This window comes from Callorhinchus milii, unplaced genomic scaffold (assembly GCF_018977255.1).
Source record: "Callorhinchus milii isolate IMCB2004 unplaced genomic scaffold, IMCB_Cmil_1.0 Scaffold30, whole genome shotgun sequence".
In the NCBI taxonomy this organism is placed as follows: Eukaryota; Metazoa; Chordata; class Chondrichthyes; order Chimaeriformes; family Callorhinchidae; genus Callorhinchus; species Callorhinchus milii.
Window position 1 is genome coordinate 172478 of NW_024704771.1, and position 22868 is coordinate 195345.

The 22868-nt window shown below is 48.3% G+C and overlaps 1 protein-coding gene and 1 long non-coding RNA gene across 2 annotated transcripts; both read left to right on the forward strand.

The window, feature by feature from the left end:
- The first annotated feature begins 447 nt into the window (after nucleotides 1-447).
- LOC103173714 (E3 ubiquitin-protein ligase TRIM39-like) lies at nucleotides 448-7680 on the forward strand. The gene is made up of 4 exons (XM_042344764.1): nucleotides 448-967; nucleotides 1918-2013; nucleotides 2478-2705; nucleotides 7657-7680. Exons 1-4 carry the CDS (start codon nucleotides 554-556, stop codon nucleotides 7678-7680), a joined length of 762 nt encoding a protein of 253 aa, XP_042200698.1. The 5' UTR covers nucleotides 448-553.
- Nucleotides 7681-14888: 7208 nt separating this feature from the next.
- On the forward strand, nucleotides 14889-16855 carry LOC103173082. The gene is made up of 3 exons (XR_006085854.1): nucleotides 14889-15165; nucleotides 16111-16275; nucleotides 16639-16855. It is a non-coding gene; the product is annotated as an uncharacterized LOC103173082 (long non-coding RNA).
- The last annotated feature ends 6013 nt before the right edge of the window (nucleotides 16856-22868 follow it).

A 22868-nucleotide genomic window follows, 5' to 3' on the forward strand; every position in this document is an offset into this window, starting at 1 on the left:
TGAGGGGAGCTAAGTGGAGGTGAGCTGAGGGGAGTTGAGATGAGGTGAGGGTTGGTGAGCTGCTGAGGGAAGTTGAGGTGACATGGGGTACGTGAGCTGAGGGGAGCTGTGCTCAGGGGAGGGGGGGGAGCACGATATCAAATGCAAAGATTATTATTATTATTAACGCTGCAAGCCAAAGCCCTATGGGTAGAATGGTCACAGGAATAAATTTCCAGACCTTGAGCCTTGGCTCTTGCAAAACAACTCCTTGTATATTACCTTACCCTATGTCTCAGTCCCTCGGCCTTGCCCCCCGTTTACCCGGATCACTTTCCTCTTGAACCTATTGTCACCTCCAATTTCTCCTCAGTGCAATGTCCATCAATGCTATTGTTAAACATTCTGAGACGTGACCTTACGAATGGCCAAATGTGCTAAACATCAGTCTTCCTTTTGTCTTCAGGTGTCTGTCCCTTTAAACAGCAGTTGGTCTGTGATCCCCACCCGCACAGCCACTTCCTGGTTTGGGGGAAAGTGAAAGTCCCAAATAGCGCAAAGCGCTGATGGTGAAATGGCGTCTGCACAGGAACTGGAGAACCTGAGAAATGAAGCCACTTGTTCAATCTGTCTGGAGTTTTATACGGATCCGGTGTCTCTTGGCTGTGGCCACAACTTCTGCAGAGACTGTATTTTACAGTGTTGGGGCACAGGGCAAGGAAGTGTGTCCTGTCCACAGTGTAGGCAGCAGATTCCTCAGTGGAGTGTTCGGCTCAACAGAACTCTGTCTAACGTTGTAGAGAGTCTTCAGAGACTATTCCTGAATCCGAGGCTGGAAGAGGTGGGAATCCAGTGTGGAGAGCATGAGGAGAAGCTGAAACTGTTTTGTGAAATGGATCAAAGAGCGATCTGTGTGGTCTGTGCGATGTCCCATGATCACAAGTATCACACAGTCATTCCCATTCAGGAAGCTGCTGAGCTCCGCAAGGTATGGAATTGATATTAATATTGAAATTTCATAGAACGCCGTGAAGACGTCTCAAAGTGCTTCAGAATACACTGTAAACATAGCAACAGGAACATAGGCACAGGTGGAGACCATTCAGGCCTTGAAGCCTGTTTGCCATTCAGTTAGATCATGGCTGATCTGTACCTCAACTGAAAATCCCCACCTTTGCCCCATATCCCTTGATACCCCGAGTTAACAAAAATCTATCCAAATATCTCTTAATCCATGGAATTTTGGGGAGACAGTTCCAGATTTCCACAAACTTTTATGTCGGAAAATATACTTCCTGATTTCACTGATGAAGGCCTTGTTCTAACTCTAATATTATTCCCGTTGTTCTGGATTCTGTCACCAGAAGAAATACTGTCTCTGTTGCTGCTCTATCGAAATCCTTTATTATTTTAAACACCTCAATCAGATCAGCCCTCAACCTTCTAAACTGAAGGGAATACAGACCAGGTTTATGGAGCCCTAAAGTGACCTGACTGTGAGCACAGCTGCCGATTTGCACACAGCAATGTCCCACAACTTCCTGACTCAGAGGACACAATCTGATCAAATGAACCAGGTGTTTATTATGTAAGATTGGTTTGATGACCAAGTTAAAGTTTAGTCGAGCAGATGAAGCATTGTCAATGTGCTGTTACACTCTGTGTAACATATTAGTAAATAGATGATATTGTGCACAGCCGGTCACTGAGCAGCAATCTCGCCGGCCTCTGGGTCACACGGTTGTGTGTTCAAGCCCTGGTGTTGCCTGCTTGCTGATGGCATGTCAGGTAAATCCAGAAGTTCTTAGGCCTCACCATCTGACTGTGTCGATCGAGTGGAATGGAATATTACAGCTCTGTCACACAAGTAGAATGTACTAAACCAATAATAATGACTCTGTCCCTTCTTCCTGTTTATTTACATTCACTTTGGTTCAGCAAAAGCTGCAGAAAGCACTGGACACCCTTCAGAAACAGTTGAATGAAATGTTTCAGTGTCAGAATGAAGAAGGAACCACTCAACTGGAAGTGAAGGTGAGGCGTTTGTACATCAGCTCTGATATATCCCATTCCATTGATATTGCTGTGCGACAAGCTTTCCCGCTGTTTCCAGCCAGACCACCCTACAGGTTAGGGCTTGATATCGCAGGGTTTTCAGGAGATGAGTCTGTTTAATCACTGCCCAAAGTGACTCGTCTGCCTATCCACGTCCTGTCGATGAGCCAGTCTGGGCTGTGCCGTTATTAGCAGTGCCCTGGGATACTGTGGACCAGACTGACTCAGGAACTGGACAAGATACCATCACAGAGGCCTCTCTCGATGCCGCCATTCCATTGCCAGGCAGGTCACCTTGGAGTCAGTTCAGTTCAGTTCAGGAGACCTCGCAACCCACCCCCTCAGGAGGATATCACCAGGTTCACGGGAAATGTAACCGTGACTGACAGGCCGAGCTCCTGTTCTTGTGCCGGATAATGTTAAAGTTGTGTTTATTGTGACAGAGACAAGCCGAGCGTCTGAGGAAGAACATCGAGCTGAATTTGCTGAAACGTCACCAGGTGCTGACCGAGGAGCAGAGACATGATCAACAAACTCAGACAGCAGGAGGAGCCATCTTAGGACAAATAGAAAACAATAAGAGTGACATTTCCAAGCAAATTACTTCTATTAACCAGAGAATAGCGGAAATCCAGACAAGACTGACTCTCCAGAACACCGAATTCCTGAAGGTACATAGGCTGTGTGTCTGGTTCAGACAGCAGACAGTGAGTGTGTTAATGCTGGTGTGTGTCTGGTGTTATAGACGGGCGAAACATTGGGCAAGTTTCCTGACTCGACATACTTCTGTCTACCGACCAGTAAGTGGAAACAATTTAGTTACTCGATCGGTGGATTGTTTTTCCGCGGATACAAATCTTTGCAATTTTTAAAAAATTTTAACAATAAATAAAATCTAGTCAGTCAATTCACGATTGTTTGTAGAATACTGTTGTGTGCAATTGGCTGCTACATATCACCCAGAAAATATATCGTCAATTTATTTCATATTTTGTGAAGAGCTTTGAAACATCTCAAAGATGTGATTAGGTGCTATATCACATGCAAGGGTTATTATTACGATTTATTCGCGGTTGTGGTCATTAAATTCATTTTACAGTATGTTCCGTGAAGCGATTTGAGACGTCTTGAAGATGTGATCAAATGCTACATCAAATGCAAGGATTGTGCTTTTTATACCCACGGTTTCCAGTTCTTGTGCTGAGCCCTTCATCTCTGGTATATCAGGTCTCCTGAGCTACACTAAGCTGAGCTGAAGGAAGCTGAGCTGAGCATAGCTGAGGGGAGCTGAGCTGAGGGAGGTAAGCAAAGGGAACCTGAGCTGTGGAGATCTGAGCTGAGGGGAGCTGAACTGAGGGGAGCTGAGCTGAGATTATCTGAGTTGAGGGGAGCTGAGCTGAGGGGACATGAGCTGAGCTGAGGTTAGCTGAGCTGAGGGGAGCTGAGCGGAGCTGAGCTGAGTTGTGAGGAGCTGAGCTGAGAGGCGTTGAGGTGAGGGGAGCTGAGCTGAGGGGAGCTGAGCTGAGGGGAGGGGAGCAGAGCTGAGGGTAGCTGATTTGAGAGGAGCTGAGCTGATGGGAGCTGAGCTGAGTGGTGCTGAGCTGAGGGAAGCTGAGGGGAGCTGAGCTGAACTGAGTGGAGCTGAGCTGAGGAGAGCTGAGCTGTGGGGAGCTGAGCTGAGAGGAGCTGTGGGGAGCTGAGCTGAGGGAACCTGAGCTATGGAGACCTGAGCTATGGAGAGCTGAGCTGAGGAGAGCTGAGCTGAGCGGAGCTGAGCTGAGGGGTGCTTTGCTTTGGAGAGCAGAACTATGGAGAGCTGAGCTGAGTTGAGGGGAGGTGAGCTGAGGGGAGCTGAGCTGAGAGGAGCTAAGCTGAGGGGAGCTGAGCTGAAGGGAGCTGAGCTGAGGAGAGCTGAGCTGAGGGGAGCTAAGAGGAGCTGACCTGAGGGAAGCTGAGCTAAGGGAAGCTGTGCTCTGGAGATCTGAGCTGAGCGTAGCTGAGTTGAAGGGAGCTGAGCTGAGTGGAGCTGAGCTGAGGGGAGCTGAGCTGAGGGGAGCTGAGTGAGGGGAACTGAGCTGATGGGTGCTGAGAAGAGCTGAGTTGAGTGAAGCTCAGGTGAGGAAAGCTGGCTATGGAGATCTGAGCTGAGGGGAGCTGAGCTGAGGGGAGCTGAGGGGAGCTGAGGGTAGCTGATCTGAGAGGAGCTGAGCTGAGGAGAGCTGAGCTGTGGGGAGCTGAGCTGAGAGGAGCTGTGGGGAGCTGAGCTGAGGGAAGCTGGGCTATGGATATCTGAGCTGAGGGGAGCTGAGCTGTGGGGAACTGAGCTGGTAGGAGCTGATCTGAGCGGAGCTGATCTGTGGGGACTTTTGCTGAGATGATCTGAGCTAAGGGGAGCTGAGCTGAGGGGAGCTGAGCAGAGGGGTGCTGAGCTATGAAAAGCAGAACTATGGAGAGCTGAGCTGAGGGCAGGTGAGCTGCGGGACCCTGAGCTGAGGGGAGCTGAGCTGAGCTATGGAGAGCTGAGCTATGGAGAGCTGAGCTATGGCCGCTGAGCTGAATGAAGCTGAGCTGCGGCGACCTGAGCTGATGTGACCTGAGCTGACAGTAGCTGAGCTGAGTGTTGCTGAGCTGAGGGTAGCTGAGCTGAGGGGAGCTGAGATGAGGGGAGCTGAGCTGAGGGAGGCTGAGCTGAAGGAAGCTGGGCTTTGGGGATCTGAGCTGAGCGTCGCTGAATTGAGTGGAGCTGAGCTGAGGGGAAATGAGCTGAGTGGAGCTGAGCTGAGGGGAGCTGAGTTGAGGGAAGCTGAGCAGAGGGGACGTGAGAAGAGAGGAGCTGATCTGAGGTGAGTGAGCTGCGCGGAGCTGAAGAGAGCTGAGCTGAGTGGAGGTGAGCTGAGTGGAGCTGAGCTGAGGGTAGCTGAGCTGTGGAGTGCTGATCTGTGGAGTGCTGAGCTGTGGGGATCTGAGCGACGAAGATCTGATCTGCGGTGAGCTGAGCTGTGGGGAGCTGAGCTGAGGGGAGCTGAGCTGAGGGGAACTGAGATGAGTAGACCTGAGGTGACGGGATCTGATCTGAGCGGAGCTGATCAGAGGGGATTATTATTGAGATGATCTGATCTGAGGGGAGCTGATCTGCGGGTATTTGAATTTAGATGATCTGAGCTAATGGGAGCTGAGCTAAGGGGACGTGAGCTGAGAGGTGCTGAGCTGAGGTTAGCTGAGCTGAGGGGAGTTGAGGGGAGCTAAGAGGAGCTGAGCTGAGTGAAGCTGAGCTGAGCACAGCAGAACTGAATGGAACAGGGCTGAGTGGAGCTGAGCTGAGTGGAGCTAAGCTGATGGTATCTGAACTGATGGAAGCTGAGCTTGAGGGATCGGATCTGAGGGAGCTTAGCTGAGCGGAGCTTAGCTGCCGGGGGTGAGCTGCGGGGAGCTGAGCTTCGGGGAGCTGAGCTGAGGGGAGCTGAGCTATGGAGACTGAACAATTGAGAGCTGAGCTGTGAGGAGCTGAGCTATGGAGAGCTGAACAATTGAGAGCTGAGCTGAGTGGAGCTGAGCTGCGGAGAGCTTAGCTATGGAGAGCTGAGCTGTGGAGTATTGAGCTGATGGGAGCTGACCTGAGGGGAGCTGATCTGCGGGACCTGAGCTGAAGGGAGCTGAGCTGAGGGGAGCTGATCTTTGGAGAGCTGAGCTATGGAGAGCTGAGCTATGGAGAGCTGAGCTGATGGGAACTGAGCTGAGGGGAGCTGAGCTGAAGGTGGCTGAGCTGATGGGAGCTGAGCTATGGAGAGCTGAGCCATGGAGAGCTGAGCTGAGGGGAACTGAGATGCTGAGTGCCGAGCCGAGGGAACTAAGCCGAGGGAAGTTGAGTTGCGTGGAGCTGAGCTGAAGGGAGATAAGCTGAGGGGAGATGTGCTGAAGGGAGCTGAGCTCAGCGAAGCCGAGCTGAGTGGAGCTGAGCTGAGGGAAGCTGAGCAGAGGGAAGCAGATCTGAGGGGAGCTTTGGGGAGCTGAGAGCAGCAGAGCTGAGGGGAGTTGAGCTGAGAACAGCAGAGCTGAGGGGAGCTGAGCTGAAGTGAGTTGAGCCGTGTGGAACTGAGCTGAGGGGAGCTCAGCTGAGAGGAGCTGAGGTGAACTGTGGGGAGCTGAGCTCAGGTGAGCTGAGCTGAGTGGAACAGCAGAGCTGTGGGGAAGTGAGCAGAAAGGAGCTGAGCTGAGTGGAGCTGAGCTGTGGGAAGCTGAGCTGAGTGGATCTGAGTTGCGGGAGCTGAGGATCCGTGGAGCTGAGGTGCGGGGAGCTGAGTTGCGGGGAGCTGAGCTGAGAGGAGCTGAGCTGAATGAGTTGTGCTGAGGGGAGGCCTGTATCATCTACAAGTATTACTATTATTATTAACTCTGCAAGCCAAAGCCAAAGTGGGTAGTGTAGTCCTGGGGATTCGCTTCCCAGACAGTCTTTTCTACGATAAATTGTCTGGTTGTAGCCGGTTAGATTCCGGCAACATGCTCTCACTTGCCGCCTGGATTACTCCCACGCACGTCTCACTTCTCCAGCTCCATCATTCACAAGATGCAACTCATTCACAAATCTCCTGTCCAAAGAAGGACCTGGACCAAGCTCCATACACACATCTCACCAGTTCTGGCCCAGGCCCCACTGCCTCCCCTTATTCGAAAGGATCGAGTTCAAGATCTCACTTTCGTGTTCAAATCCATTCAATCCCCAGCACCTCCCTACCTATGTGAAACACTGCTGCTCGACTGCCATGGGCCTCCCACTCATCATTCGCACCACGCTCTGCCCCACAATCGGAGGTCGTGCTTTCAGCCACTGTGCAGCAAAACTATGGAATATTCTCCCTCAAGCCCTCTGCCTTGCCCCTTCTCTCCCCACTTTCAAGACCCACATGAAGACTTTCGTGTTCGACTGTGCTTCGGGCCACCTCACCCTTCCCTGAATTCGGAGTCAAACTCCGCTGCTGTTAAGCGCTCTTACAGGCTAACCAAATATGCATGTTGGGCCCTATATAATTGCAAGCTGTTGTGCTGTTGTTGGGGACTTCAAGCCTTGACTCTTGAAAAACAATGCCAAGTACTTTACACGATCCACTTCCTCAGTCCAACAATGGCAAAGCCAAACCTCCAACACGAACAGTACCAGCTGACCAAAACATAGATATCGTCCAGGCAATGCACGCAATTGACAAGCTGTGTGCAGTTGTAGTTAACAAAGCTTCAGTAATTGGTACCCAAGCTTTTGTTCAGCAAACTGTGACTGATACTGAGGTGTGTTACTGTAGGAAGAGAGTGTGTATTCCATGGTAAATGTACATGCAGAATTCTCAATCTAGTTTAAATGCATTTCAGTATGAGTATGTGCCAGAAATAATGTGGAGTCTGACCAATAATTATCATTCTACAGGTAACTTACTGGCGATTGTGATCCTGTCTCGTGGAAAGTGTGGTCACTCTACCTGGGTCACTCGTTACCCGGTTTCTATGGCAATGCCGGATCTGCTGGTGGTTATCAGTGATGTGATAATAACTCAGATTAATTATCTGTATTTTCCTGTTGGGTTTCTGCATTTGACTCCTTTATGTGCTTTCGGGCCTTTCTGATTGCCACAGCTTCTGACAGCTCTGTCTGGTTAACAGTGGCTTTCACATTTCACAAGCGAGAAGACCTCGGTTCGATTCCCACGCAGGGCGAAACATTAGGCAAGTCTCCTTACTCAATACACATCCGTTTACCGAGCAGTAAGGAGGAACACGTTTGTTAATTGATCAGTGGATCACTTTTCTGGGGGTAATAAATTCTACAATTTTTTTAAAATCTTAAAAATAAACAAAATCCGATTACTCAATCCACGATTGTTTCTTGGACACTGCTGTGTGCAATTGGCTGTTGCATATCACCCACAAAATATACAGTCAATTGAACCACTCTTCCCCAGCTCTGGAAATTTATCCTGGAGTCGCTCTGCCTCTTCACCACCTTTAAACCCACCCAAGAACTTTCCGTTTGAATGAACTTTCAGTCAGTTTCAATGTCCCCCATTTTGTATTCCGCCCCTCCGCCCTCCCCCCCACCCTCCTCCCCCAAATCAGCAACGGATCCCAGTGATTTGAGTCATGACAATATCAATGTAAAATTATTGTTATTGCTTTTTTCCCCAATATTGGTACCGCAAACTTTATTCATGCACAGAAACTATAAATAGTGTAAAAACTCCTGAATTTAACGGAGTTCCACTAAACTCGCCCCCTCCGCTCCACTTTTTACACGTCTGACAATGAAACACACCTCTTGCTCTCCCATTGCTATATCAGTTTACAGCGTATATGTTCAGATTCTGACTTAGGGTTGAACGCATAGCCTTCTGATATGGTGGAGAGGACTAGCACTGAGCCAGGCTGTCACATTCTGCACCTGGCCCTGCAGCGTTCAGACTGTGCTGACACTCCTTGAATAATCTCTACTTTTGTGCAATAAAACAATTCACTTCACCCTTTACAGTTGCTCTTACAGTCAGCAACTTGTTCAGCCTGTTACTGTCTAAACAGTTATCTTCCCCAATCTCTGGGCTTAATAATAATAATAATAATCCTTGCATTTGATATAGCGCTTTTCACGTCGGGAGGACGTCCCAAAGCGCTTCACAGAACACACTGTAAAGTGAATTGACTGTATATTTGTGGGCGAACGCGGCAGCCAATTGCGCACAGCAATGTCCCACAAACAGTCGTAGATTGAAAATGACCAATTTAATTATTGTTTTGGGTTTTGGAGGGATTATTATTAGGCGTGTGGAGTAAGGAAACTTGCCCAAGGTTTCACCCTGCCTGGAATTGAACTCAGGTCTCTCACTTGCAAAGCGAGTGCTCAACCACTGAGCTACAGGACTCCACATTGATGGCTTCCCATCAATCCTCAAACCAACACAAGTGTGACATTACCACCTCCCACTTCAACTTTCCCTGTGTTACATTTTAGTAACCTGCCAATTCATGTTCCTACTCTTTGAACCTCACTGTGCAACAGTCAGTAAAACCTTATCAAGGCCAAAATACAACGTTGTTTCTTGTGGATATTTTCCTGTAACCTAACTGCGGTTTGGTCTCCAGACTTTGGCTCAGGAAGGTTGGATGACGTTGATTGATCTCAATCGTTCCCTCCTTAAAAGGAGGGAATAACATAAGACCATCTTATTTCAAATTACTTGTAATTTTAGGTAAGGATAAAATGGTGCCATTCGGTTAATAATATTAATACTTAAATATAATGGAGTCCAATTTACACTGAATGAAAGCATTCAGAAATATTCCAGTCTCATCGAAGAGGAATTGATTGCTTCTCAATCCCTGTTAATTAGTGACTCCTTATTTGCTTTAGATTTTCCTTAAAGCTACATGATGCTGCATTCATTGGCTGTTGATTCATAAAATGAAGTTGAATTGCATTATTGTGGAGTCCTTCAGTGTGGTGGTTATGAGCACTCGCCTCACAAGCGAGAGGGTCTGTGTTTGAATCCCAGGTAGGGCGAAACATTGGGCAAGTTTCCTGACTCGACATACTTCTGTCTACCGACCAGTAAGTGGAAACAATTTAGTTACTCGATCGGTGGATTGTTTTTCCGCGGATATAAATCTTTGCAATTTATTAAAATTTTTAACAATAAATAAAATCTAGTCAGTCAATTCACGATTGTTTGTAGAATACTGTTGTGTGCAATTGGCTGCTACATATCACCCAGAAAATATATCGTCAATTTATTTCATATTTTGTGAAGAGCTTTGAAACATCTCAAAGATGTGATTAGGTGCTATATCACATGCAAGGATTATTATTACGATTTATTCGCGGTTGTGGTCATTAAATTCATTTTACAGTACGTTCCGTGAAGCGATTTGAGACGTCTTGAAGATGTGATCAAATGCTACATCAAATGCAAGGATTGTGCTTTTTATACCCACGGTTTCCAGTTCTTGTGCTGAGCCCTTCATCTCTGGTATATCAGGTCTCCTGAGCTACACTAAGCTGAGCTGAAGGAAGCTGAGCTGAGCATAGCTGAGGGGAGCTGAGCTGAGGGAGGTAAGCAAAGGGAACCTGAGCTGTGGAGATCTGAGCTGAGGGGAGCTGAACTGAGGGGAGCTGAGCTGAGATTATCTGAGTTGAGGGGAGCTGAGCTGAGGGGACATGAGCTGAGCTGAGGTTAGCTGAGCTGAGGGGAGCTGAGCGGAGCTGAGCTGAGTTGTGAGGAGCTGAGCTGAGAGGCGTTGAGGTGAGGGGAGCTGAGCTGAGGGGAGCTGAGCTGAAGGGACCTGAGCTGACGGGAATTGAGCTGAGGGGAGCTGAGCTGATGGAAGCTGAGCTGAGGGGAGCTGAGCTGAGTGGAGCTGAGCTGAGGGAAGCTGAGGGGAGCTGAGCTGAACTGAGTGGAGCTGAGCTGAGGAGAGCTGAGCTGTGGGGAGCTGAGCTGAGAGGAGCTGTGGGGAGCTGAGCTGAGGGAACCTGAGCTATGGAGACCTGAGCTATGGAGAGCTGAGCTGAGGAGAGCTGAGCTGAGGGGAGCTGAGCTGAGGGGTGCTTTGCTTTGGAGAGCAGAACTATGGAGAGCTGAGCTGAGTTGAGGGGAGGTGAGCTGAGGGGAGCTGAGCTGAGAGGAGCTAAGCTGAGGGGAGCTGAGCTGAAGGGAGCTGAGCTGAGGAGAGCTGAGCTGAGGGGAGCTAAGAGGAGCTGACCTGAGGGAAGCTGAGCTAAGGGAAGCTGTGCTCTGGAGATCTGAGCTGAGCGTAGCTGAGTTGAAGGGAGCTGAGCTGAGTGGAGCTGAGCTGAGGGGAGCTGAGCTGAGGGGAGCTGAGCTGAGGGGAACTGAGCTGATGGGTGCTGAGAAGAGCTGAGTTGAGTGAAGCTCAGGTGAGGAAAGCTGGCTATGGAGATCTGAGCTGAGGGGAGCTGAGCTGAGGGAGCTGAGGGGAGATGAGCTGAACTGAGTGGAGCTGAGCTGAGGAGAGCTGAGCTGTGGGGAGCTGAGCTGAGAGGAGCTGTGGGGAGCTGAGCTGAGGGAACCTGAGCTATGGAGACCTGAGCTATGGAGAGCTGAGCTGAGGAGAGCTGAGCTGAGGGGAGCTGAGCTGAGGGGTGCTTTGCTTTGGAGAGCAGAACTATGGAGAGCTGAGCTGAGTTGAGGGAGGTGAGCTGAGGGGAGCTGAGCTGAGAGGAGCTAAGCTGAGGGGAGCTGAGCTGAAGGGAGCTGAGCTGAGGAGAGCTGAGCTGAGGGGAGCTAAGAGGAGCTGACCTGAGGGAAGCTGAGCTAAGGGAAGCTGTGCTCTGGAGATCTGAGCTGAGCGTAGCTGAGTTGAAGGGAGCTGAGCTGAATGGAGCTGAGCTGAGGGGAGCTGAGCTGAGGGGAGCTGAGCTGAGGGGAACTGAGCTGATGGGTGCTGAGAAGAGCTGAGTTGAGTGAAGCTCAGGTGAGGAAAGCTGGCTATGGAGATCTGAGCTGAGGGGAGCTGAGCTGAGGGGAGCTGATCTGAGAGGAGTTGAGCTGAGGGGAGCTGATCTGAGGGAAGCTGGGCTATGGATATCTGAGCTGAAGGGAGCTGAGCTGTGGGGAACTGAGCTGGTAGGAGCTGATCTGAGCGGAGCTGATCTGTGGGGACTTTTGTTGAGATGATCTGAGCTAAGGGGAGCTGAGCTGAGGGGAGCTGAGCAGAGGGGTGCTGAGCTATGAAAAGCAGAACTATGGAGAGCTGAGCTGAGGGCAGGTGAGCTGCGGGACCCTGAGCTGAGGGGAGCTGAGCTGAGCTATGGAGAGCTGAGCTATGGAGAGCTGAGCTATGGCCGCTGAGCTGAATGAAGCTGAGCTGCGGCGACCTGAGCTGATGTGACCTGAGCTGACAGTAGCTGAGCTGAGTGTTGCTGAGCTGAGGGTAGCTGAGCTGAGGGGAGCTGAGATGAGGGGAGCTGAGCTGAGGGAGGCTGAGCTGAAGGAAGCTGGGCTTTGGGGATCTGAGCTGAGCGTCGCTGAATTGAGTGGAGCTGAGCTGAGGGGAAATGAGCTGAGTGGAGCTGAGCTGAGGGGAGCTGAGTTGAGGGAAGCTGAGCAGAGGGGACGTGAGAAGAGAGGAGCTGATCTGAGGTGAGTGAGCTGCGCGGAGCTGAAGAGAGCTGAGCTGAGTGGAGCTGAGCTGAGTGGAGCTGAGCTGAGTGGAGGTGAGCTGAGTGGAGCTGAGCTGAGGGTAGCTGAGCTGTGGAGTGCTGATCTGTGGAGTGCTGAGCTTTGGGGATCTGAGCGACGAAGATCTGATCTGCGGTGAGCTGAGCTGTGGGGAGCTGAGCTGAGGGGAGCTGAGCTGAGGGGAACTGAGATGAGTAGACCTGAGGTGACGGGATCTGATCTGAGCGGAGCTGATCAGAGGGGATTATTATTGAGATGATCTGATCTGAGGGGAGCTGATCTGCGGTTATTTGAATTTAGATGATCTGAGCTAATGGGAGCTGAGCTAAGGGGACGTGAGCTGAGAGGTGCTGAGCTGAGGTTAGCTGAGCTGAGGGGAGTTGAGGGGAGCTAAGAGGAGCTGAGCTGAGGGAAGCTGAGCTGAGAGGAGCTGTGGGGATCTGAGGTGAGGGGAGCTGAGCTGAGCACAGCAGAACTGAATGGAACAGGGCTGTGTGGAGCTGAGCTGAGTGGAGCTAAGCTGATGGTATCTGAACTGATGGAAGCTGAGCTTGAGGGATCGGATCTGAGGGGAGCTTAGCTGAGCGGAGCTTAGATGCCGGGGGATATTGTTTGGGGAGCTGAGTTACGGGGATCTGAGCTACGTGGAACAGACCTAAGGGGACCTGAGCTGCGGGGAGCTGAGCTTCGGGGAGCTGAGCTGAGGGGAGCTGAGCTATGGAGACTGAACAATTGAGAGCTGAGCTTTGAGGAGCTGAGCTATGGAGAGCTGAACAATTGAGAGCTGAGCTGAGTGGAGCTGAGCTGCGGAGAGCTTAGCTATGGAGAGCTGAGCTGTGGAGTATTGAGCTGATGGGAGCTGACCTGAGGGGAGCTGATCTGCGGGACCTGAGCTGAAGGGAGCAGGGCTGAGGGGAGCTGAGCTGAGGGAGCTGACCTATGGAGAGCTGAGCTATGGAGAGCTGAGCTGATGGGAGTTGAGCTGAGGGGAGCTGAGCTGAAGGGGGCTGAGCTGATGGGAGCTGAGCTATGGAGAGCTGAGCCATGGAGAGCTGAGCTGAGGGGAACTGAGATGCTGAGTGCCGAGCCGAGGGAACTAAGCCGAGGGAAGTTGAGTTGCGTGGAGCTGAGCTGAAGGGAGCTTAGCTGAGGGGAGATGAGCTGAAGGGAGCTGAGCTCAGGGAAGCCGAGCTAAGTGGAGCTGAGCTGAGGGAAGCTGAGCAGAGGGAAGCAGATCTGATGCGAGCTTTGGGGAGTTGAGCTGAGAGCAGCAGAGCTGAGGGGAGCTGAGCTGAAGTGAGTTGAGCCGTGTGGAACTGAGCTGAGGGGAGCTCAGCTGAGAGGAGCTGAGGTGAACTGTGGGGAGCTGAGCTCAGGTGAGCTGAGCTGAGTGGAACAGCAGAGCTGTGGGGAAGTGAGCAGAAAGGAGCTGAGCTGAGTGGAACTGAGTTGTGTGAAGCTGAGCTGAGTGGATCTGAGTTGCGGGAGCTGAGGATCCGGGGAGCTGAGGTGCGGGGAGCTGAGTTGCGGGGAGCTGAGCTGAGAGGAGCTGAGGTGAATGAGTTGTGCTGAGGAGGCCTGTATCATCTACAAGTATTACTATTATTATTAACTCTGCAAGCCAAAGCCAAAGTGGGTAGTGTAGTCCTGGGGATTCGCTTCCCAGACAGTCTTTTCTACGATAAATTGTCTGGTTGTAGCCGGTTAGATTCCGGCAACATGCTCTCACTTGCCGCCTGGATTACTCCCACGCACGTCTCACTTCTCCAGCTCCATCATTCACAAGATGCAACTCATTCACAAATCTCCTGTCCAAAGAAGGACCTGGACCAAGCTCCATACACACATCTCACCAGTTCTGGCCCAGGCCCCACTGCCTCCCCTTATTCGAAAGGATCGAGTTCAAGATCTCACTTTCGTGTTCAAATCCATTCAATCCCCAGCACCTCCCTACCTATGTGAAACACTGCTGCTCGACTGCCATGGGCCTCCCACTCATCATTCGCACCACGCTCTGCCCCACAATCGGAGGTCGTGCTTTCAGCCACTGTGCAGCAAAACTATGGAATATTCTCCCTCAAGCCCTCTGCCTTGCCCCTTCTCTCCCCACTTTCAAGACCCACATGAAGACTTTCGTGTTCGACTGTGCTTCGGGCCACCTCACCCTTCCCTGAATTCGGAGTCAAACTCCGCTGCTGTTAAGCGCTCTTACAGGCTAACCAAATATGCATGTTGGGCCCTATATAATTGCAAGCTGTTGTTGCTGTTGTTGGGGACTTCAAGCCTTGACTCTTGAAAAACAATGCCAAGTACTTTACACGATCCACTTCCTCAGTCCAACAGCCTTGCCACTCTTTACACGGAACACTTTCCTTTTGAACTGAACTGATGGTCCGCTCCCATTTTCCTCAGCTCAATGTCTATCAGTGCTACTGTTAAACATTCTGAGATGCGACTGTACAAATGGGCCGAATGTTCTTAACATTTGTTTTCTTTTTGCATTCAGGTGTTTGTCCCTTCAAACAGCAGCTGGTCTGTGATCCCCACCCACAGAGCCACTTGTTGATTTGGGTAAAAGTGAAAGTCCCAAACAGAGCAAAGAGCTGATGGTGAAATGGAGTCTGTGCAGTAACTGAAGAATCTGAGATAGGAAATACCTTGTTCAATCTCTCTGGAGTTTTACACGGATCCGCGGAATATAGGCTGCGGCCACAAGTTCTGCAGAGACTGTATTTTATAGTGTTGGGGCACAGGACAAGGAAGTGTGTGCTGTGCACAGTGCAGGCAGCAGATTCTCCAGAGGCGTGTTTGTCCCAACAGAACTCTGTCTAACATGGTGGAGAGTGTTCGGAAACTGAGCCTGGATCCGGGACTGGAAGATGTGGGAATCTAGTAGGAAGAGCATGAGGAGAAGCTGGAACTGTTTTGTGAAATGGATCAAAGAGCGATCTGTGAGGTCTGTACGATATCCCGTGATCACAATGATCACACATTCATTCCCATTAAGGAAGCTGCTGAGCTCCACAAGTCGTGGAATTGATATTAGTCCGGACATTTCACACAGCGTCGGGAGGATGTCTGAAAGTGCTTCAAAATACACTATAAACATAGGCACAAGAGGAGACGATTCAGACATTGAAGCCTGTTTGCCATTCTATTAGATCATGGCTGATCTGTACCTCAACTGTAACTCACCACCTTTGCCCCATATCCCTTGAAACCCTGACCTAACAAAAATCTATCCACCTCAATATTAATCCAATGACTTTTGGAGATAAGTTTCCAGATTTCCGCATCATTCAGTGTCGAAAAATATGCTTCCTGATTTCTCTTATGAAGGCCTATTTCTAACTGCAATGTTATGCCACTTTTTTCTGGATTCCATCACCAGAAGAAATACTGTCTCTGTAGCTAATCTACTGAAATCCTGTATTATTTTAAACACCTCAATCAGATCACCCCTCAACCTTCCAAAGTAAGGGAATACAGACCAGGTTTATGGAACCCTAAAGTGAACTGACTGTGAGCATAGCTGCCTATTTGCACACAATGTTCAGAAACCTCCTGACTCAGAGGCCACAATCTGATCAACTGAACCAGTTGTTGAATATGTAAGATTGGTTTGATGACCAAGTTAAAGTTTAGTCTGCAGTTGAAGCTTTGTCAATGTGCTGTTACACTCTATGTGACATATTAGTAAAGACTTGATATTGTGTACAGTTGGTCACGGAGCAGCAATCTTACCGGCCTCTGGGTCAGAAGGTTGTGTTCCCAGAATCTTGCTGTGTTGATGGAGTGGAATGGAATATTGCAGCCCTGTCACACATGTGGAATATGCTGAATTAGTAACAATGACTCTGTCCCATCTCCCTGTTAATTTACGTTCACTTTCTTTCAGCAGAAGCTGCAGGAAGCACTGGAAACTCTTCATAAACAGTTGCATGAAATGACACAGTGTCAGAGAGAAGAAGGAGCTACTCAACTGGAAGTGGGGATGAGGGGTTGTTATATCATTTCTTAGCCCATCCCATTGATATTGCTGTCTCCAGCCAGGAACACCCTACCAGTTACGGTTTGATATTGCAGGGTTATCAGGAGATGAGTAGGTTTACTCACTGACAACAGTGACTCGTCTGCCTATCCAGGTCCTGTCGATGAGCCAGTCTGGGCTGTGCTGTTATCAGCAGTGCCTGGGATACTGTGGACAGGCCTGTCTCAGGAACTGGACAAGAGACTGTCACCGGGGCTTGGCTCGATGCCGGCATTTCATTGCCAGGCGGGTCACCTTGGAGCCTGTTCAGTTCAGGAGACCTCGCTACCGTCCCCCTCAGGAGGATATCACCAGGTTCACGGGCAATGTAACCGTGACTGACAGGCCGAGCCCCTGTTCTTGTGTCGGGTAACTTTAAACTTGTGTTTATTGTTACAGACACAAGCCGAGCGTCTGAGGAAGAACATCGATGCTGAATTTGCTCAACGTGACTCGCTGCTGACTGAGGAGCATCAAGACCTTATCACCAAACTCGGAGAGCAGGAGGACACAATCTTAGGACAAATAGAAAACAATAAGAGTGACATTTCCAAGCAAATTACTTCTATTAACCAGAGAATAGCGGAAATCCAGACAAGACTGACTCTACAGAACACCGAATTCTTGAAGGTACATAGGCTGTGTGTCTGTTGTGATAGACAGACAGTGAGTATATGTTAATGCGATGTGTGTCTGGTGTGATGGACAGACAATGAATGTATTACTATTGGTGTGATGGACCGACAGTGAGTGTATTAATGCTGGTGTGTGTCTGGTGTGATAGACCTATAGTTTATGTTGTTAAAGCTGAACTTATAAAGCTATATGGACGAGGGGAGAGGATAATTTTTGACGTGAAGTGATTGGGTTACTTAATATAATCTGTGTGACTCACATCAGAAATTTAGTTTTAGTTCAATAAAACAGTACACTTCCGATAACACGACACTGGCTTAACATTCACGACAACGTACGTCATCATGTTGTCAATATTCTGGCCACATTGCTTTATGTATTGATGCCTAACTCACCACTCCAGAGACCTGTTGCGCAGGAGGGATGAGTTATCAGTTTATCTCAATTTAACACGAATCACAGCTACAATCCATCTAATACCCGTTTAAGGTCGTCTCGATCTGTGTGCAAGATGGACTCTCACTCTTCTTGTTTCCATTTCCTTTGTAGGACATCAAATCCATCATTGACAGGTATGTAATCTTTTCTTACATACATCTAGTTCGTGACATTCCCTTATCCCAGTGTGTAACAGAAAGTGATAAAAGTTACAGAGAAACATGCGTGTGAGAGCTCATAACAATAAAACTGTCCAGTCTATCTTCAAATTCTCCGGGAAATTGTGATGACGATAATAATCCTATCATTTCATAGGGAACTTTATCGCAACGTTGAGATGTCTAAAAGCACTTAGTAGAATATACCACCCCCTCCTCGCTCCCTCACTTCCTTCCCCTCACCCTGTCTAACTCCTCCCTGCTGACCCAACTGCACAGCGCCTTGGGACGTCCTCCCGGCGTGAAAGGGGCTCTATAAATGGAGAGACGGAACAAGGTAGAGAAATTGAGGGAGAAAGTTCCAGAGTTTGGGGCATGGTAACTGAAGATACTACTTCCGATGGTGGGGAGGAGGGTATAAAAAAATTGACTTGGCTCAAAATTGATAAGTCACCAGGACCAGATGGGTTTCATCCAAGGTTGCTGTGGGTGATACGGGTTCAAATAGCGGAGGCTTTGGCCATTCTATTTCAATCATCATTGGACACAGGAGTGGTGCCAAGAGTCTGGAGAGTAACTAATGTTACCCCACTCCACAAAAAGGGGCAGAAAGTCAAGCCCGGAAATTACAGGCCAGTCAGCCTAACTTCGGTAATAGGAAAGCTACTGGAAACTGTAATCCGGGACAAAATAAATCTCTATTTTGAGGAACACGAGGTAATTAGAGACAGCCAGCATGGATTTGTTAAAGACAAAGGGATGATGAGGGAAATGTGGTGGACATTATTTACATGGATTTTAAAAAGGCTTTTGACACAGTACCGCATAAGAGGTTAATAAAAAAAACTGGAGGCCCACGGTATTAAGGGGATAGTAGCCGTTTGGATAAGGAACTGGCTGAGTGAGAGAATGCAGACGGTGGTGGTTAATGGGTGCTTCTCGCAATGGAAGGCGGTGTGCAGCGGTGTCCCCCAGGGATCGGTATTGGGACCACTCCTCTTTCTAATATATATTGATGATCTGGACTTGGGCATAGGGAGCACTATTTCCAAGCTTGCAGATGATACCAAGTTCGGTAGTAAATAGTGAAGAAGATTGTGACGAACTGCAGGCAGACATACACAGAATGGTGGAATGGGATGACATGTGGCAGATGGAATTCAATGTAGATAAGTGTGAGGTGATACACTTAGGTAGGAAAAATGATAGGAGGCAATATAGGCTTGGTAGCTCAATCTTAAGGGGGGTGAATGTACAGAGAGATCTAGGCGTTCAAGTAAGCGATTCATTGAAGGTGGCAGAGCAGGTAGATAAGGCAGTAAAAAGGGCATTTTTGTACTGAGCTTCATTATTGGGGGCAAAGAGTATAAGAGTAAGGAGGTTATGCTTAATCTGTACAAAACACTGGTTGGACCTCAGCTGGAGTACTGCGTCCAGTTCTGGGCACCTTACCTCGGGAAGGATATTAAGGCACTGGAAAGGGGGCAGAGGAGATTCACGAGAATGATACCAGAAATGGGGAAGTTTAGCTATGAGGACAGGCTGGAAAAGTCAGGACTTTTCCCATTAGAACAGAGAAGATTACGCGGAGATCTGATAGAGGTCTTCAAGATCATGAAAGGTTTCGACAGGCGAGATAGGGAGAAGCTGTTTCCACTAGTAGGTGTATCTGTGACTCGTGGTCACAGTCTTAAGATATCTACCAAAAGAAGCAGAGGGGAGGTTAGAAGAATTTTTTTCACTCAGCGAGCTGTTAGAATTTGGAATGATCTGAAAGGGCAGTGAAGTCCGATTCGAAAACAGCTTTTAAGAGAGAACTGGATAGGTATCTGGAGAAGACAGGTTTGCAGGGTTATGGGGAGAAAGCTGGTGAGTGCGGTTGATAAAAATCAGTTGCTCTGTCAAAGAGCCGCACAGACTCGATGGGCCGAATGGCCTCCTTCTGCGCTGTAACATTCTATGATTCTATGAATTAGAATTCGTGTAGTACACTTTATGCAGCATAGCATTTCCGGATTTGAAACCATGGCGATGGTTTTTCCGCATGGATGATACAACAAGCAATAATTTGGCTATAAATAAATGACTGAGTTACGTTGCACGGCTCAGGAGAGTTCACGTTTTCCACATCACTGAAACTCAGCCATATTCGTGCAGTAAATCTGCTCAATGAAGTGTTCACGTTGGTATAAATCCCACTGTATGTTTTGTCAAAGAATATCATCTTGTTAGTGTGAGCTCCTGTGTGTACCGAGAGGAGTTCTCTGTGAGGATGGCAACTGCGCTAATACACAGGATACAACAAATTTACTATCCGATTCTCGCCGCATTTGGAGTTCCTGGCAAGTGATTTACCCAATACATTAGTGAGATGAGTGAGCAGTAAAGTTAAGCTTGTTCCCTGATTTCGCTGGTAGCACTTTCCCCTCTCAATCAGAAAGGCGTGGGTCCCAGACACATATCGGGATATTGACCCTTGTTGGAGGAGTCATGATTTGAATAGGAACTTAATAAGAAAACTCCGACTTTACTCTTTAGATATTAAAGGACTTGCTGCACAATACGAAAAGAAAAGGAATTTCATGGGGTGTGTGGGGCCGCAATCTCCGAGATAAACTTGATAAATCACTCCTTGGCTGTTGCTGCACAGATCAGCTGTCGCCTTTTCCCACAATTATGGTCGTTGCCATGAAACCTAGTCAAATGATTTGAAATGATTGGAAGTCGCCGGATGGCGTTGTATCTTATGTTGGTCAGTCTATATATTCCTGTATATATATACAGTAATACACTACTGTAGCTCAGTGGTTAGAGCACTGTGAATTTACAGGATATTTTGTGAACCATTTAGAGACGTCACAACAACATTTTATGGCATTGAATCGCATGCAAGTATTTCTGGATCTCTCTGTCTCTCTGCCAGTCCGAGTGTATTGATCTGCCTATCTCACTCCGTCTCTGTATATCTCCGTTTCTCTCTCTGTGTTTAGGGCATTCTCTCGGTGTGAAAGGCACTATTCGTTTGAAATGTTGTCGTTGAGTGGTTCTGTCTCTCCGTGTAACCCTTTCTGTGTATTTCTCCCTTGCTGTCTATATGTACCCCTCTCTGTTGGTGTGAGTGTACCTCTCTGTCTGTGTCTCTGCCTCTCTATCTGTGTGAATATCTGTCTCTTTCTGAGTGTGTTTATCCCTTTGTGCGAGTTCATCTCTGTCTCTATGAATCTTTCTGTTTCTCCCAGGGTCTCTGTCTCTCTATCTGCGCTGTGTATCTCCCTGTGTATTTCTGAGTGTTTTATCGTCAGTTTTCGTGTGTCCTTATCTCTCTTTGTGTCTGTGTTGGTGTGAATGTATCCCCTGTTGTTGGTTTGAAAGTATTGACAATTTCTCTTGCTAACCTTGCTCTACTATTTTCCGTTGGGTTTACATCAGACCTGGACAACATACACATAGCGCTGTGTTCAAGGGCTGTATAAGAATAAGCATTGCATCCGGCGCAAAGGGCGCTATATGAATGCAACTTATACAAGCATTCAGGCTTGCTCCTCACTCTCAACTACTACTCCACCTCGTCTCTGCTCCGGTCTGCTCCCGCCCCCCACTATCGTGTCGCTTCAGCTCTCAGCCCAGCTCTGACTCATCCCCATGCTTCGCTGCTTCCCTTTCCTTCCGTCTCCCTTCTCTTGACGTTCAGCTCTCGACTCTTTCCTCCTCCTCCCCTTCCCTCACCGACCTTTCCTCCTCCTTCCTCCTCACCCTACCTTTCTTCGGTATACCAACTGGCCCTACTTCCTGATGAAGGCTCTATAATTTTTTTGTTGTTGTTTTTCCAGTTGCTATATCTGTCTTTACTTCTCTGTCCATCTGTTTCTCTGAATTTGTTTTCCTGTCTGTTTGTCTCTTTATCTTTCAGTCTCTCTATGCTTGTCTCCGTATCTCTCTCTCTCCTCTCTCAGTATGTGTTTCTGTGACTGTCTATTTGTCTCTGTATCTTTCTGTTTATGTGTATCTGTATCTGTCTCTCTCTCTCTGTTTTACTGTATTTGAGTCTTTGCGAGGCAGATTTCTCGCTTTGAATCCAAAAGTTTAGGATTTGAGCTGGGAGAGATTTTGCCAGCACCAAGTCCATTGCTTCCGATTTACACTATGTCAATTGTAGCAATGGATTAAATACAAGTTGTTGCATTGTGATGGTTATTTCTCTTTCTCTCTGTAGCGAACCTCGTGTCGATTGTGATCCTGTTTCGAGGGCGGTGCGGTCTCTCCAAATGTATCACTCACTATCTGGTGGCCATGTCAGTGGCTGATCTGATGGTGATTATCATATCAGTCATTTTTTATCGAGTTGTTCCTTTTTATTTCCGAATTTCGTTCGTGTTGATCACACCTGTGTGTGGAACATTAATGGCCCTGGCTGCGTCAGCTTCATCAATTTCTGTCTGGTTAACTGTGGCTTTTACCTTTGATCGATATGTGGCCATCTGTTGCCAAAATTTGAAAGCAAAATATTGTTCCGAAAAAACTTCTGCAACAGTGATAGCGATATTGAGTGTGATTTCCTTTGTGGTAAACATTCCCTGGGGTTTTGTAGTTGAACCACTGTATATATTTAATAATATGCCATGGGGGTGCAAACCAAAACCAAGCTATTTCACTTCTCGGGCATGGGCAGCGTTTGATACGCTTAATTACACTTTAACCCCAATTCTCCCATTCGTTATGATTCTGCTGCTCAACGCCCTGACTGTCAGGCACATACTGGTGGCCAGTCGAGCCCGCAAGAGATTGCGGGGACACAGTAATGTGGACAGGAATGGAGATGTGAGCGAACGTGATCCAGAGATGAAGAAGCGAAATAAATCCATCATTTTACTCTTTGCTATTTCCACCAGTTTTGTATTATTATGGGTTACATATGTTCTATATTTCTTATACTGGAGGGTTTCAAACACATATTCCTCCACAGTCCCTATGGACATTGCGCGGCACACTGGTGACATGCTGCAGCTTTTGAGTTCCTGTACAAACACATTTATTTACGCGGTGACCCAAACGAAATTCAGGGAGGATCTAAGCAAAGTGGTGACATTTCCATTCATTCAAATTGTTAGTTTATCTAATTAACAAACGTTGCTGTCGACTACGATAACATGTTGGATGCATAAAAATTTGGAAATTCTATAATGTCCATATACTCCCAGGTCAGGGAGTAGATATAGTAAATCTCCCTCTGCAATGTGCGTCCACAATCTCGAGTCACAGTTGCAGACAGAGTTGAGTGCTTTGGACACCATCCCTCCACAGTCCTGTGTAAGCGAAGTTTGGGGAGATGTTGTGGAATGGATAATCCACATGTCTGCAAGTGTATGTTACTCTCTTCGAGTGTTCGGTGTGGTTGAG

Excerpts from the sequence above, each read along its gene's own strand:
- LOC103173714 (XM_042344764.1), top strand. The coding sequence starts at position 554 with ATGGCGTCTGCACAGGAACTGGAGAACCTGAGAAATGAAGCCACTTGT. Across the intron at positions 2,014-2,477 it reads CCACTCAACTGGAAGTGAAG|AGACAAGCCGAGCGTCTGAG; the intron begins GTGAGGCGTTTG and ends TTATTGTGACAG. Across the intron at positions 2,706-7,656 it reads AGAACACCGAATTCCTGAAG|CTTCTGACAGCTCTGTCTGG; the intron begins GTACATAGGCTG and ends TGATTGCCACAG.